The sequence below is a fragment of the Dermacentor albipictus genome, chromosome 3, assembly GCF_038994185.2.
Source record: "Dermacentor albipictus isolate Rhodes 1998 colony chromosome 3, USDA_Dalb.pri_finalv2, whole genome shotgun sequence".
Classification (NCBI taxonomy): domain Eukaryota; kingdom Metazoa; phylum Arthropoda; class Arachnida; order Ixodida; family Ixodidae; genus Dermacentor; species Dermacentor albipictus.
Genome location: NC_091823.1, coordinates 152,971,110 through 152,988,960, shown reverse-complemented (window position 1 = coordinate 152,988,960; position 17,851 = coordinate 152,971,110). Strand labels below are relative to the sequence as shown.

General features: G+C 47.8%; 1 protein-coding gene across 12 annotated transcripts in view; it reads right to left on the bottom strand.

The window, feature by feature from the left end:
• Positions 1 to 9,787: 9,787 nt before the first annotated feature.
• LOC139056990 (uncharacterized) overlaps positions 9,788 to 17,851 on the bottom strand; it is a 220,371-nt gene continuing 212,307 nt past the window's right edge. For all 12 annotated transcript variants that reach the window (XR_011512493.1, XR_011512492.1, XM_070534784.1 and 9 more), the window contains one exon: positions 9,788 to 9,921. Coding sequence is in view for 10 of the 12 variants with exons in the window: in XM_070534787.1 (XP_070390888.1) it covers positions 9,881 to 9,921 (41 nt within the window). In the remaining 2 variants the exon portion in view is untranslated. The remainder of the gene's footprint in view (positions 9,922 to 17,851) is intronic.

Below are 17,851 nucleotides of genomic sequence, written 5' to 3'. Positions count from 1 at the left end.
CCAGCGAGTCGAAGAAGCCCGACAGCTCGCCCAACAGCAGCAGCGTACCGACAGCCGACGCTGCAGCCTCCGACGACGCTACGTCCAGTACCAGCGTGGAGACAATTTTTGGGTTTGGACGCCAATACGTTGACGAGGACTCAATCAGAAAATCTTGCGACGCTATTTCGGACCATACAAGATCACCCGACGTGTTGGGGAACTGGACTATGAGGTGGTGCCAGACGGCATTTCGCATACACAGTGGCGCCGCGGTGGATCTTAAGTTGTCCACGTGGTTCTTTAGTTCCTTCCTTAGTTTCCTAAACTTCCTTAGTTTCTTCAGAAGAACTTCAGTTTGGCCTAGTTGGTATTTACTGCAAATCATATTGACCGCAAAAAAGACGGGGACATAGGAAGAAAACACATAAACAGCACAGGCGGTAACTTTCAACTGCTGCTTTCTTTGATAATTTCTTTGATAATTGGTTGCCACGATAAGCTGATGTGCATTCTTGTTTGCCGCGATCTGCGCATGTTCCTTTTGCCTATATATGCCCACTGGCTGCTATGAATAAATCAGTTGAAAGTTACCGCCTGTGCTGTTTATGTGTTTTCTTCCTATGTCCCCGTCTTTTTTGCGGTCAATATGATTTCCTTAGTTTCTTGTTTCTTTGCTGCGGGTGTTCTTGTTTATTACTTTTGTTTGTTTGCAGCATCGTGTCGATGCTCTTTAAGAAGGAGGTATTAACACGTGTACATGTTTATCTTTACCGGGTGACTCCGTTTCACTGCGTAACAAATGTTATCGCTCAGTGCAGGACGCGCCTACATGTATCGGAAATTTCTAGAATGTTATCGATGCTTCTATCCGCTGTCTGTTGTCTCCGAACTTTGTGTTATCTGATTGCATGTATGCGCGATGCGAATGGTGTAGAACTATGTGGAAGGCACGTTGGTCCCAGGCATTACTCTGTAGCATTCGACGACTGATGTGTAAAAGCCGACGCGCTTGACCCGCTGATAAGATTTTGACGATTGCAGACTGTGTTCGCCGTTGTCGCCGTTCTTTAAGTGTCGCCTGTGTTTGTGGGCGCAGGTTCGCCATATAAAAGTTAGTTTCGTCTTTCAGAGTATTGCTACTGTGATCTTTATACTTCACTACCACGTGGCAATATGTCTGTTCTTTTAGGTATGGTACACGGTTGTAAGTTTGTGCTTAGTGTACAAGAGCTAAGCAAACTTTCGGTAACCTTAGATAAAAACTATGGAGCCCGGTCTGTGAAAAGTTCTCGACGAGATCCGTGAAGTAAATTCACGTGTTAGAGCAGGATGTTAGTGACGTCTGTAGCTCGTGTGACGTCTGTAGCTCGTGTGATGGCGCAACAGGTAGAATAATTGGTAGCATCACCAATACACTTATTTACTGTACCTCAGGTGGAAAAAGGGCCGCGGAGGCCTAAGCCATCTCAATTAAATGGTTCGGCAGGTATTATCAACTGGCTTGAGGAATGCAGCAGAAAACAAAGCCGGCATTTTTAGACGTTGGCTTGCCTTTAAGGCAGCGACATAACGTCGTGCCGACTGGTGGAGCACAGGTAACAAAAAACACCTTCGGACCGGATATCAGCCGATTGGGCATTGCACTCCAGCGCTTCAGTCCCTATAACGACGAATTACGGCTTCTTCGCTTGGGAAGTTGACTGCCGCTCTGCGACCTCCGGGAAGTTCCAATCACCATATTTATTTTGCTTCCTGCTTCCGACATGCACAAAGTTGCTGGTGAATAAAGAATGTCAACGACTTTTACACGCTAGCCTCAGTGACCCTTTGGCTGAATTGAGAGAAAGCTTTTGGGTACTGAAGGGAAGGCAGGTCGTAAAGAAAGGAATTCGCGAATGCCAGTCTGCCAGGAATATTCCCACAAGCAATATTCGGAGGCCTTCTTGCCTCTAACAGCAGACAGTGTTCCGCTGTCTCCTTTCGAAGTCGTTGGTCTTAATCTGGCCGGATTCCATCACTAAGACAACAGTGAACCAAATATGCATTATTATTTACTCATCTTCACGTGTTAAGTCATGACAGGGTTTCATCTGGAGCTCAATTGTCGTCAGTCACGACAAATTGCTACTAACATTTAAACCACTTGCGACACGATGCAGAATGCGTAAGATTGTATATTTTTACGACTCCAAGACATTCAAAAAGGCATAAAGGGAGATTTAGCGTCTTTATGGGTTAATAAAATCATACAAAGTAGAATCCTGTTTCGGAAGTCGCATGATTATTTGCAAATATATCGCAATACATGTGAGGAGCATTTTAGGAACGACTCCTTAAATACGTACCTTACATTGAGGAAAACATTGGAAAATCATTTATTTGCATATGAAGAACTTTCGACCATGCTCATTCAAGTTGAAGCGGTGATAAATTCACGACTGATAACATATGTCTGTGGAGAAAGCGCTGAACCAACTTCGCTTGCGCCAAGTCATTTCCCTATAGATCAAACAAAGGTTGACTATGATTCCTCCAGGCTTATCAAGCACAGCATGAAAAGAGACAGCGTCATCGCTCGAAACACTTCGACGAAGATAGAAACACAGAGAACCTATGTTAAAGAATACATACAACGGATGGCGACGACAGTGCCTACAAAGGCTTCGTTCAGCTCACGGTAATGAATCTAGACACTGAGAATCAGTGAGGGTTGGGGACATTGCACTGATGAAGGAATTAAACTTGCCAAGAGAAATGTGGAACATGTGACAACTGACAGAAGTACTTGGGGCTAGCGACGCGCAAAGTTCCCTCATTTAAAGTGCGCACTTCTAGTGGCACCAGGTTGCGGAGACCGGTACAGATGCTGTACCACATAGAAGTAAATGAACAAGCTCCGATACTTGAGAAACGAAAAATCATCTTGAAAAGAAAGAGAAACACGCGAATTGTTCCACCGGGAGCTGTTGAACATGCTAAGCAAAAGGACAGGAATTACAAGTTAGAGTGCACGCGATCATGTGCCCGCATTATTTTTACTTTTTTATAAAGCGTGAAATAAACAAGTACTCTACTTCGGCTCGGCTTCCTCGTTTTCAACAGTATACCTTAATTACAGGAGCAAAAAATATTTATCCACACACCTGCGCTTTATGCCATATATTTAAGGTTGCTGTTGTATATTTATATTGTTACGTAGGAAGATACCGGCGAAAAGCTATTTACAAGTATATTTACAAGGCAATACGCCGCAGTTGGCCAAGAGGCAACAGCCCGCGCTAGCTTCCAATCGTCGTCGTCGTCTTCGTACGGCTCGGCTCTTCGTCATTGGAAATGCTATCCCGTAGCGCTACCCCCGGCGGCAAAAGCGCCGTCCCGGAGCGACTAAAGGCCGGATTCTGAAGCAGTGTAGAAGGTCTTGAGCCTACTGACATGTACGACATCACTAGATGCCAGAGTAGATGACGAGGTTGAGCTCACAGGAGCAGTTTCGTACGTCACAGGCGTCACCTGGCGCAGCACGCGGTAGGGCCCTGTGTATCGCGAAAGGAGCTTTTCGGAAAGTCCGACGTGACGAGAGGGCGACCACAGGAGCACGAGTGCACCAGGCGAAGACTGTACGTCATGGTGGCGGGCGTTGTACTGACGCTGCTGCGTGGTTTGTGATTCCGTCAGTCGAGCACGGGCAAGCTGGCGTGCAACTGTAATCAGTTGCGACGGCTACCCATTTGTTCCCAGAAAATGAAGTGGGAAAGGGACCGAGGAGATCTAATCCAACACGAAAGAACGGTTCCACAGGGGCGGTGATCGGCTGGAGATGACCGGAAGGTAGCACCTGAGGTGTATTCCGACGCTGGCAGGGATCACAGGCAGCAACATAGCGTCAGACGGAGCGAGCGAGACCAGGCCAATAGAAGCGCCAGAGGACGCGGTCGTACGTGCGGGTTACCCCAAGATGTCCTGCAGTGGGTGCGTCATGCATCTCAAAGAGTACAGTTTGACGTAGATGTTTTGGCACGACAACAACAAGATCAGGGCCATCAGGGTGGAAGTTCCTTCGGTACAGAATGCCGCCCTGGAGGACATATCGGCGAACGGATGCGTCGGTAGGTGTAGAGCGCAGACGCTCGATAAGTGCTCGCAGCGATAGGTCTCTGTACTGCTCATCGGCGATGTTGGCAAAGGCAGACACAGAGAAAATGCCGTCGACGGTACCACTGTCGGCGTCGTCAGGCTCGTCTACCGGGTAGCGAGACAGGCAGTCAGCTTCCTTGTGTAGTCGGCCAGATTTGTAGGTGACAGAGAACGAATATTCTTGGAGGCGTAAGGCCCAGCGACCAAGTCTTCCTGTACGGTCTTTCAATGAGCATAACCAGCAAAGCGCGTGATGGTCTGTGATAACGGAAAAGGGTCGGCCATGTAAGTATGGGCGGAACTTCGCAACCGCCCAAACTAGGGCCAGACACTCACGCTCAGGGATGGAATAGTTGCGCTCCAAGGGCGAGAGAAGCCTGCTGGCGTAAGCGATAACATGGTCGTGGCCACGCTGGCGTTGTGCCAGTGCTGTGCCAATTCCGTGACCGCTGGCATCAGTACGGACTTCGGTAGGCGCAGAAGGATCGAAGTGGGCATAACGGGAGGCGTTGTGAGAAGGTCGATTAGAAGCGAGAATGCAGAGGCCTCGTTATCGCCCCACTGGAAAGGGGCGTCTTTTTTCAATAGCTCGGTTAGTGGTCGTGCTATGGCCGCGAAATTTTCGACGAAACGGCGGAAGTACGAGCAAAGGCCGATGAAGCTGAGCACATCCTTGACACACTTTGGAACAGGGAACTGCGTAACAGCATGGATCTTGCCTGGGTCCGATTGCACTCCGTTCGCGTCATCGAGATGTCCAAGGACGGTAATTTGACGACGGCCGAATCGGCACTTAGATCCGTTGAGTTGCAGACCGGCTCGCCGAAAAACGTCGAGGACTGCTTAGAGGCGCTCGAGGTGCGTAGCGAATGTTGGGGAGAATACTGTAACGTCGTCCAAGTAGGACAGGCACGTGGACCATTTGAAACCGTGAAGAAGGGAGTACATCATGCGTTAAAAAGTGGCAGGAGCGTTACATAGAACGAACGGCATCACTTTGAATGGATAAAGACCATCGGGTGTTACAAAGGCAGTCTTCTCGCGGTCGAGATCGTCCACGGCAATCTGCCAATAGCCGGAGCGAAGGTCAATAGAGGAGAAATAGCGAGCACCGTGGAGGCAGTCAAGGGCGTCATCAATCCGAGGTAGGGGATACACGTCCTTTTTGGTAACCCTGTTAAGGTGCCGATAATCCACGCAAAAGCGCCATGAGCCATCCTTCGTTTTTTACCAGCACAACAGGCGACGCCCATGGACTACATAACGGTTCAATAATGTTCTTGGTAAGCATTTTGCGAACTTCGGAGTGAATAAGTTGACGCTCAGCCGGTGATACTCGATATGGGCGGCGATGAATAGGAGGGGCATTGCCGGTAATAATGCGATGTTTAACAGCTGTTGTTTGGGCCAAAGGACGAGCGTTAAAATGAAAAATATCTTGGTAGGAAATCAGAACGCGGTAGAGCTCACGAGCATGCTCGGACGGCAAGTCGGGCGCAATCATTTTCTATAAGTCGGCCATGGTACATGTTGCCGACTGCGATGGTAGAGGAGGATCGGCTGAATTGTCGTCTACTGAAATCGATGCTACAGAGTGATCCTCGAATGGGCAAAGTTGAGCCAGAGACATCCCGCGTGGCAGCACTTGTGTCGTCAAACCAAAATTGTCCACTGGCAGGCAGGCGCAAATCGCCGTAATCGATAAAACTCTATGAGGTACTGTGATTCCGTATGTAAGGAGGACGTCTTGTATAGGAGCCGCGATGTAGTGGCCGTCGGGGACTGGTGGGAATGACACGAAGTCAACGTAAGTCAGAGCCGAAGGTGGCAAGCGAACGAAGTCGACGGAACTGAGGCGAGTAGGGTGTTGTTCAGCGGGGTCCAGAACAGGCAGGTCGGGGCGGAGAGTACTAGCGGAGCAATTGATGAGAGCAGAATGTGCGGTGAGGAAGTCTAAGCCGAGGATGATGTCGTGGGGACAGTGAGCGATGACTGTGAATAGCACGGTTGTGGAGTGATCGGCGAAGGAGACGCGGGTGGCACACATGCCAATTACAGGGGCTGTTCCGCCATCGGCGACACGGACAACAGGCGTCGTGGAAGGCGTGATTATTTTCCTCAGCCGGTTACGAAGGTCAGCGCTCATTACCGACAAATGCGCCCCAGTGTCTATGGGAGCAGATACGGGAACACCATCGACTTGTACGTCAAGAAGGTTCAGATGAGTGGGCAACGTCAGGAGAGGATTTGGCGGCGTAGGGAGCAATGCAGCGTCACCTCGGGGCGCTGCATCGTCTAGTTTTCCGGCTGGGAGCGGCGTCCGAAGGGCGTCGGCGAATAGGAGCGACGGGGCTGGGGGGAGTGAGATTGTCGTCGTTGGGGCGAAGGCAAACGAGAATAGGGGCGGTTCGGCACAGGAGTATCGGTGGCGGCATTATCTGTGCGGGCAGCATAGGGACGAGAAAAGCCACCTGGGGGGCGAGAGTAGGCAGTATATGTAGACTGGTTCAGGGAACTCCAGCGACTGCGACAGTGCCGAGAAATGTGCCCAATTCGATGGCAGCGAAAACAAATTGGCTTGCCGTCTGCAGTGCGGCATTCAGAGGGGTTGCGGAAACGTGATGGGTAAGAAGGTGCTGGATGGGGCGGAATCGAAGAAGCCGGCTGGGTATCAGGGTGATGGGCCGAGCAGATGGTGTGAATACCCATGTTGGCGAACTCCTGGCGGACAACTGCCTGAATCAGGGAAACAGTGAGTGCAGGTGCATTGGAGGGGCTGGAGTCGAAGGCAGCTCGATAGGCGGCCTCGATCTCACGCCGGACAATCCTGGTAACATCGCCAGTGTTGTTGGGACGAGGAGCGTCAGCACAGGAAGTTGTCGCTGGGGTGCTGGGCAGACGGGCAAACTGTTGGTCGATACGTCGGCTTTTGGCGACTTCCAGGTGGTGGCACACTTTTATAACGGCATCCACCGTGGCCACGTTGTTAAATACGAGCAAGTTGAAGGCGTCATCGGCAATGCCTTTGAGGGTGTGGGAGACCTTGTCGGACTCAGTCATGTGTGCGTCAACTTTGCGGCACAGAGCCAAGACGTCCTGAATGTACGTGACGTAGGGCTCCGTTGACGCCTGCACACGAATGGAAAGCGCCTTCTGCGCGGCAAGTTGGTGACCGTAGGGGTTGACGAACAAGTCTCGAAGCTTTTGCTTAAGCGAATCCCAACTGCTCAGCTAATCTTCGTGCGTCCGATACCAAACTCTAGGTGTTCCACCGAGGTAAAAGACTACGTTGGCGAGCATGATAGTAGGGTCCCCCCGGTTATTGCTGCTGACGTGTTCGTGCAGGCTGATCCAGTCTTCGACGGCTTCCCCATCTTTAGCCGAGAATATGCCAGGATCACGGGGAGCGGGGGAGTGATATAGGTCGTCGAAGTGGCAGCAGGAGTCGGAGCCGGCGGAGTCGGGTTGTCGTCGCCGGGAGCCATGAAGGAAGGCTCGACGTACCGTCCACTGCGAAGCTCCGTGACAAGGTACAGGGAACGTCCACCTCCACCAGATATGTTACGTAGGAAGACACCGACGAAAAGCTATTTACAAGTACATTTACAAGGCAATACGCCGCAGTTGCCCAGGAGGCAACAGCCCGCGCTAGCTTCCAATTGTCGTCGTCGTCTTCGTACTGCTCGGCTCTTCGTCATTGGAAATACTATCCCGTAGCAATATTTTAGCTGTGCTTTTGCGGAACATGAGAAGGAAAGCTCTATTTGAATCAGTAAAGACGAGAATATTTCAAGCTGACAAGTTTTTTTTGTTTTTTGCCAGTCGCTTGCTCAAGTGAAATCCAGCCAGAGCATTTCTGGGAAGCTTGCTGTGGTGCTTCTGCAAGGATTATTCCATTCAGAATAATGCTGGCGGACCTATAACATTGTGTGCAGCTCGTTTTATTGGACACCAATGAGCTTCGTCGAATTGATAATCGAAAGCGGATTTCACCATAGAATGGCGCATTAGTGGTTCAACACGGTGTTTTTTTCCAGGGGTCTTGTGTTACATAGTGACTAAGTTGCTCGCTTGAGAAATGGTTTAGTAGTCTGTCGTACATAATAAAACGACTTAATTTTAGTGGATTGGTGCATTTAGACAAAGATACTGAAATATACATTTACTTTCTTGTCCATACTTTTTGGTCGGCCATTTTGTTTAGCCCTGCACTAGATAGTTGTGGTTAGTGATACCATGTACATATTGTCACGTACGAGTTTGTACCGCTGTAGGTAAAAGGACGTTGAGGGTGAAGAGGCGAATGCTAGATGGTGTTACCCTTACTATGAGCTATAATCTTATAACTGTATATATTGCAAATACATATATTTTCTCCATGTAACAATATGTCTTCGAATTATGGATCTGTATTACCGACGGTGAAAATATCCAAATGCGCCAAATGAAGCAGCTCAGTCGACATGCAAATGGTAATTTCTGTTCACGCGCACTTTCACTAAATGTATATACCTAATTGTAACCACGCAAGGCAGAACTACGTTCGTGTGTTAGATTACTACGTTAAACAAAATGGATCGTTGAAGACCCAATCACGTGTCTCCGAATCAAGTATATATTCAAGAGAAATTCATTGAACTCAATAGTTAGACACATATCACTCAGTACATACCATTGTCGACAAGAACCTTGGATCAAAGTGCGAAGAACTACAAGGTAAACATACACCAGACAAATAGGACAAGAAGAATATTCACTTAAGTATTAAGAGTACAAGGAACACAAATTGCCTCATGTCCTCCGCGATATTTTTTTATTCAGTTCTTGCAGCACCTAAGCTTCCTTCTGAGATCGGAGCTAGCTGTCACCACGAAGATATATGAGTCGCTGAAACACACTATTTCATAAACAAACTTACCCCTCAGAAAGTTCGCCCCACAAAGGTTGAGTTTAACACAAATAAACAAAATTGTTTAGGCTCTCTGTCATCATCGCTGACCACTGCCCAACTAACATTAGACCTGGAGGGGCCCACGCATCCCATACGCGCGCTTACCAACAATGACCGCACCTGAAGCTTGCACCTGAAGCTTCTCGGCTTTGATTAGAAAGCAATCGCCATGCTTACTCTGACATGCGAAGACCATCAGGTGGCCAGCTTTGCGTCGCCATCAACGCCGGCAGCTCACGCAGCGGCTGAAGCTGAATAACTCTTCTGATAGGGATTCGATGGCACGTCAGCAACCTCGACAATCTGCAACGCTCGTCCACATATTTCTTTTTTTACTGCGCATTTCTGTCCACACAGGTGAAAAACAGTCATAAAAACTTCCTGTTACCAAGCGGAACTGTATTTAAAATCGGCCTTAAGTGTACATTCGTAATTGTGCATTTTCCGGATGTGTTAGGGCTAACCACAGGTACAACTAAAATTAAAATCATGCGTAAAATGCTTTAGAAAGAAGGTCATAGCCTAGTGCCGGTGGTTTGTTCCCATGATGGCTGCGATAATATCACTGGAAACTTATTTAGGGGCGCTAGGAATTAGGAATGCCGGTATAGTTGGAGATTGGTCAACACGGCGCCAGTTCTGCCACACAGAAACCTGATAATTCTATCATTTTAAGTCCTCTAAAGCGAAAAGAGACAAAAACATTAGGAAGCAGACAATGTTTATTCAGGGAAAATTATATTCTTTATTCTTCATGTGCCAATACGCAATTCACTTTGTGCTAGTATCTTGGTATTAACATCCGCTTTGCCATTAAGTAGACTGCGTGTAGGATGCGTTTAGTAGAATACTTCCTGCAAAGAAAAAAGGAAGATAGATCAATATTTATTTCAACATCATCATCTTCTTCTTCTTTCTTTTTATTTTTACTACTGCATACAAGGTGAAAAAGAGAGTCGCAATAACAACGTTGGCACGCTGTTTATACAGAGTTTGGCCCTGTATCACAATGCAACCGTAGCAGCTGTGCAATAATTACATAATATTAAAAATACAAACCTTTCTATAAATGAGTACGTAGGTACACAGTTTTACACTGATACCATACCTATGGATGAGCATTTCACGAACAATATCTTCTTCTGTTTCCAAGATGACCATTTTATTTGGCGCTATACACTGACGTAAAAAATACACCAAAACGAAATAGCCGCACGTGGAATTTATGTAGCTATAAGCAGTGCAGCTACTGTTGGAAGTAGGTCTTTATTGAGGAACTTCAACAATATGCAATTTCATTGTTGTCTTCCTTCACCTGGTGTAGCAAGAACGCCTATGTGCCACTTTGAAATGCTTATCATATTGCGTAAGCAGTGTCGAAACGGCAATATTTTTTGTACCTTCTTTGTCCTTTTTGGGCCTTGTCACGAATCCTGACCAGCAAGATATTTACAATTTCGTTAAATGTTGAGGATTATTTACATCGTAGAGTCAACGTGCACTTGTATATCGAAAACACGGACAAAGAAAATCTGACGCTTTGACCAAGGAACAGTACGTTTGCACTAAGAGGGGCAGCCTTCTTTTGCAGTAAGTACTGTCGGCGTCACTCATGTGTAGAGAGCGAGAACGGCGGCCGCCGGGCCGCTCCGAGGGCAGTTAGCGCCGTCTAACGGTAGCTGCTGGGCTCCGGCGGCCGACGCATTTATTCTCGGGCCCAGCCACTACCGTTACATTTCGCTGGCTGGCTGCGGAGCACCCGGCAGCCGCCGTTCTCCCGCTCTACACAAGGGTGACGCCGACTATGCTCTTTAGACACATTAGACACTCTAGTAGTATACCGGAGTTTTATATGACTCAAACCTCGACAGTACAGAAGAGACAAATATTTCAGCCTTAAGCTGAGGTGAACATTCAGCACGCGAGGTGATGCACAGAGAAGAAGAAATTTTATATATAATTCACTGCTCAAGCATATTACATCTCAAATATTTAAAGAAGATGGCTCCGAAACTTTTAGCGGTACGAACACTTTCTATCGCTTGTATAACTAAAATAACATGTATACGCAATAGAGCTTTACCTTAGCACTACACACAGCTGCTTACTGCAAAGGGTGTACGTCCACCTATATTTGTAGGTTATGTAGTGCCAAAGATATAATCTGTGTGATTTATGTTCAGACGCACCAGTAGCGACAGGTGTGGTGTCATCTGCCTGCAAGATTGTTACTCTATAGTTCATAGGCATCAGGAATCCAAACTACCCTAATGTTGTGCCCTGTAGTACACCAGTACGCGCTTGCAATGATGATATGTCATTGCAACCCTTAGAAACTTCATTCTCAGAGAGCGATAAGATAGATCACTGGATAGCAACGGGCTGGCCAGAAATCCCGAGACCGCCTCGCGCGCTGGGCGCCCGGCTCGGGCCGGGTAAGCAATTGTTGACTTACACCCGGGCGGGCTCGTGCCTGGCGGCGTCTAACTCGCGTCGCGCCCGGATTATCGGTCCAGGCATGCTATCTGCGACTCCACAATACTGAAGAATATAAAAAGTGCAACCCTATGTAAACTTTAGTTAGGTGTTGGGGGTTTGTTGTATGGGAGAGTCGAGGCGGGCAGGCCACGACACAGAAGCTCTATGCTGTAGACATTAGTTTACATTAGCAGCATTTTTCGGCCATGGAGAAAACGGTTCCAGTTATCAACTGCGCCAACTTTTTAATGCGATCAGCATTCGTTACCAAATTGAGGTACTTTTATCGATCGCTTTATCTGCCTATGTATCGGTCTATTTATCTATCTTTCTTACACCAGCTGACCGAATGGTTGTGTGCTAAATTGAGCCACTGCGTATGTGCTCGAGGTTATGGTAGCTCCATCGTTGTCATACGGTAGCGATCATCCATTTGAAGTAATTTTGTTCTCATAAGCTGTCCTACCAATGTCATCATTTCAGAAACTTGATGAAATTGTCCTCCAGCCTTCCTGGTCACCGCCTTAGCAGTTACATCAGCGTCATTTCACCGTAAACATGCTATTGTAATTCAATCGTGGTTATGTCGCGATTGTTGTGCCACTGTCGTCATTGCGTCGTTCATATACAGCCATCGTCATGCATTTGCTGACATACCGCGGTCCTGATCGTACCTCCGTCGTCATTCCTGCTTCATCCTCTCATTCTTGTCATACCGCTCTCGTCCCACTGTATTCGTCTTACAGTCGTCACGCATCCATCCCTATGCCATCATCGTCGTACACTTGTCTTCCTGCCTTGGTCGCTCGGCCATGCCATCGCGCTGTTGTCGCACTATCGTCATCATTGAAAAAATTACATGCAATTGTGGCCAGCCGTCGTTGTCAAACCCGTTTCGTTGCTCCATCATCATAATTTCTCCTTCATTCTGTTATAATTGTGCTATCCTAAATTGTTTCTGATTTTGCAGTTATCTTCATGGCTTTGTAATTCTGTCGTGTTCATTTATCATAATCACTTCAGCAACATTCCGTCATCGACACTGAATGTGCCGGCGACATACGGTCCTCCTCCTAGCGTCGTGAGAACCATGTTGATCGATCATCATACGTAAAAAATCGGGTCAATCATGCACACAGTGTATGTAGCATATTGCCCAAGCACTTGAAATCCCAGGAGGACCACTGCCAATTCTCAATAAAGTTGTCCAAGTCAATACCGTTTGTCGCTACGTGGTCACTACATTGCGTGAACGCTGACTGCATTAACTTCGATTGTCATCTCAAGATGAGCTCTGGGGTGATCCTTTTATTTTCACGACAATAAAAAGCAGGTTGAGCATTTTTCCAAGGTTATTAATATGTCGGATTCCTAGAGGTGCTCGTGTTCAAAAGTCACATGTACGACCCGACATTCGATGAAGGTAGCGCTGTAAGGTCGACAGCGGCCCCGCCTATCAACAAGGCCAAGCGCATTGGGGAAAGTTCCTTGCAATCACAGAGTCGAATAAAAATGACGAAGGGTTAGAAATGTATTTGCATAGCGATCGCGCTAATGAGGTTGAAAACTAATTCATTTTTGCGAGACACGCCGCAAAAACAAATTCTCTGGAAGCTCTTCAGGTACCTAAGGTATCCGTCGTAAAGCAACCACAAGACGAATATATTAGAGGACTTTCGGTGCAGCTGGGTATATCTTTCAAGAGAAGACATGCCTAGAGACGCAGTCGTTTGCAATGTTTTCTTGCTGCGCAAAAATATATAGATTTAGATTATAGCCATCACTGATGCGCAGCTTTGCGTTGCTTGTGCACGATCATTCCAATGGCAAGACAGAAGTTCATTTGTGGACAAGCTTTTAGTGAATTTAAATAAAATGGTAACAAATAAATTTTGCAAAGTTCATCACCAAATATTGTTGTGTGTTAGCGGCTGGAGCCAATCCCTACAGGTTTCTGTAATTTTTCGTGGTTACCCGTTCAAGCGAGCTCAATATTCAGCTATAGTTCCTCGCAAAATTATTCTAACTAAATTCCGACCTTTAACTGGGTATGGTTCCTAGATAAATACTTTCAGCCTACGATTATGCAGTAAAATGTCTCAATATCAATGAGCGGGATGTGAAAAAGAAAACAGCACACAGAAAAGCTTACTGTATCTGTGAATTTTTATTTTAAATGCAATTTTTACATTTTTCGTGGCTCAACTCACGTGTTCGTTGGCTTTTATTTGTTTTCTAGCACGAGGTGAGTGTGCTGCGGATTTACGTGAACGAACAAGCGATCATATCTCAATCTGATGGAAAACAACCAAACCTTGGTTCTAATGCCATGTACTGGAACACAACTATGCATTGCATAAACTTCTATATGTGGCGAAATAACGATCCTAAGTTGTCGTTTCAAACACTGAAAAATTATAGCGTATCCAAAAAAAGCAATAAAAATGGTATCCTGGATAGCAAGTCATGATTGCACTTGAGCTTTAGCCACGCGGACCATCAATTTCTATTTATTGCACTATGATGTTTCCGGAAGCCAATATGTCAATGTGTTTAAATTTGCGATCGCGCCAGATATATTGGCTTGACTTTTATCACTGCGCATCCCAGTGGTTATATAAGATTCACAAGTGAGATGAGATGGCTGGCGATGGGTAAGGATGTGTTCACCTATGCCTTCGCTATAGTATATTGCTGCGCTAGCCTCTGATAATACTAACAGTCCGTCAAAGTTCGTCTGGCAGTTAATCGAAATGAAATCGTTATATCTCTCACAATTAAAGCAGCCAGCAAGATCAGACGCAGGAAAAATGCTGCTTTGATGCACCTTGAAGACCACGCACGGCTCGTTGATCACATGCCAGCGTCTCCACAATGACCGGAATCTCGAGCTAGCTTCGAATAGGCTCAAGGTATAATCCGTCGAAAAGAACTGGACTGGCTACCACTCAGGTTTAAAATACGCACGCCCGGCTCGGGCGGGCCCATGCAATATACATTGGGGCTCCAGCTCGGGACGGGGCCTGACAAACGGGCCCGTGCGGTGACTAAGATTATCAAGCATGCGTGGAATCCTCCAGGCACCTTACTTTTCTGGTATATATAGCAGTATTTCTTGGTTTATAAGGTGAATACTAGGGGCATACAAAGATTCGCAGTTTCAAAAACGAATCAAATAGACTTTTCTAATTGGTTTGTATTCATTATCAAAGTTCGCAATTCAAAATTATCAAATGTTGGTTTTTCTTGAAAATGTAAGGAATACCATTTAATAACTTCTCAGAGTAGAATAAATCGTAGTAGTGAAGACTCTTCTGAATGACTCTGTTCGAGGAGCAGCAGTAGCTACGCAAGGGCAGCAGTTCCTGTGTGAAGATATGGAGCAGATAACGTCTTCAGAAAACTCCATATATACAGGGTGCTTTTATTGGCATAACGATTATATTGATGCGTACGTCTATTCTTCTATGCAGACGACAACGAAGATAGGGACATTAACGGATTTCGTCTAGTGGGTCAGTGGGATTCTGCGTGGACGAAGAAGACGTGTCTCTGGCATGTTTTTTATTTGAACAAGTTGTCCTGCGGCTTTTGAACGTCTCCCTGTCTACTGTCCACGTTGTACTGCGACACTGGTGGAGGTGCTGGGTACTGACCGCGCCTGAAGCTCGGCATTCCTTCTGGGAGTCGCTCCTCTAGTCCGGACGCATTATTACCTAGTTTCAACACCCGTGCATCGCTTTAGTCGTCGACTGCTACGCCTTGCCCTGCAGGCCTCCCTCTTCAACCACCTCTCTCTAGGAGCTCCACACATCTCGCAATGGCCGAAACCAGCCCAACGCAAGCACCCCAAAGCAGCCGGTTTTCCAGTCCACAGCAAGTAACCATTCTGCATCCTCTGGTTCCCGATCGCTATCGCAGAGCTGTCTTCGAACACATTGAAGACTGGCTTGACAAAAATGAACGTCGCACAGATTAATCAGTGGAGTCAGCAGCAAAAGCTCTCCCACGTCTATTTCGCCCTTGACGAAAGCGGCCGTACTTGGTACGAAAACCGCGAAGCTAACCTAACGACATGGAATGACTTTCGTCAGAAAATCACAGATACTTTCGCGAGTGCCGACCGACGCGACCGTGCCCAGCAGATGATGGAGCTACGCGTACAACAACCTAATGACTCGGTTGCAATGTTCGCCGAGGACATGGCCCGCCTCTTTCGTACAGCCGACCCGAACATGACTGACGAAAGAAAGTTTCGCTACCTCATGCGAGGTGTAAAAGAGCAGTTGTTCACGGGACTTGTGCGGAGTCCACCAGTCACCGTCGCTGACTTTATCAAAACGGCTACGGCTATCGAGCGGGCCCTTCATCAGAGATGCAGACAGTACGATCGACTGTCCACCAGCACCACAATCAATGCCACCGCAGTGACTGGCGAGTATCAGAACCCCTTGCGGGAATTGATCAGAGAACTCGTCAGAGAAGAAATTCAAATGATTCTGACACCGACAGTGGAAAGACCCGTAGCGTCAGTCGCCAGAGTTGTGCGTGACGAAATCAGGCAGGTGTTATCGGCAGCCGATCTGCAAGATCACCAGCATCCCATGATCTACGCAGCCGGTGTCCGATGTCCACCACCCGTTACAACCACACCGCCGTACCACCAGCCTTCGACAGTCGCTCCTTGGTGACCGCCGCAAAAGGAGGCTTCGAGGCGCGCACCCGTCACGCAGCTACAGTCATACCACCAGCCACCGTTCACAGCGCCTTGTCCAACGCCGCAAAACGACACTACGGGATGGCCGCGATTTCGGAGAACCGACGCATGGCGCACCGTCGATTGGCGCCCACTCTGTTTTCACTGCGGAGGCATCGGCCACATTTCGCGTCATTGCTGGCATCGCGACACATCGTTTCGACCTTTTCGTCCGTGGTCCAATGGTCCACGTGTAACTGACGACTCCATGCTATGCCGCGACGAAACTGCTTTTCAGGGACCTCCAATAGCGCACGCGAATGACGAATCTGTGCCGCATGTTCAGTCCGATTTCGTCCGTCGGTCGCGCTCTCCAACCCCTCCACGTCAGATGCCTAATTTCCCTAGTGGACGTACTTTTGCTGACCTCCGAGGACAAAGGTCGCGCAGCCCATGCCGGGGAAACTGAAGGCGGCGACCTCTGGGGGTAAGGCTGCAGGTCCACCGCAAGACAATAAAAAGCCCCCGACACTCACTCTCGCCGCAGAACGACGTGCAGCCGATAAACCCCGACACCGAAGAAATTATGAGCGCCGACATTGATGTTTTGGTGGATGGACAGCCGGTGACAGCGTTAGTCGACACTGGTGCCGACTTCTCTATAATGAGTCAGCAACTCGTCCTCCGTCTGAAGAAAGTAAAGACGCCATTGACGGGAACCCACATAAGGACGGCAGGCGGGCAATTACTGATGCCTATTGGAAGATGTACTGCTAGAATTAGCATCCGGGATTCTTCTTTCGTAGCCGCTTTCATTGCTCTTCCTGTGTGCTGCAAGGATTTGATTATTGGAATGGATTTCCCTAAAGAATACGGCGCCGTAATTAACATTCCGGACCACAAGGTGACGTTTTATAAGAGCCCTGGTTTAGTCCATTGCTTATCGCCGCAACGCAACTCCTTTCGTCTAGCAGAAGACGACGTCGTCATCCCACCTCGATCATGCACCCTTGTTGTAGCATGTGACACACCGTTTCATTGCGAGGGAGTTGCCGACCAAATAACCACGTTGTTGCTTACTCACGTTATCTCGGTCGCACGAGGAATCGTAAATATCACCGACGGGCGCACTAACTTGTTGCTAACCAATTTTACCACAGAGAGACGGTACCTTCCAAAGGGTACGGCTGTGGCTTATTTTGATGGTGTTGCGGATGTTCGAGGCTGCTGTTCGCTACTCGAAGAAGCACCTACGCAAGGCCCAACTTCTGCACTAGACGTCAGCACTGCTTTGTCGCAGCACGAACGAGAGCGACTTCTCACGCTATTGTCGCAGTTCAATAACTGCTTTGCGTCGACGTACAGCGTCAGACGGACGTCTCTAACGAAGGATCGGATAATTACAGAGGATACGGCAAGACCAATTCACCAAAATCCTTATCATGTGGCTCCCAGACAACGTGAAGCCATACAACAAGTGGCAAAAATGCTGGAAGACGACGTAATTCAACCATCAACGAGTCCCTGGGCATCTCCTGTAGTTCTAGTTAAGAAAAAAGAAAGCAGCTTGCGTTTCTGCGTGGACTACCGACAACTAAATCAAGTGACAG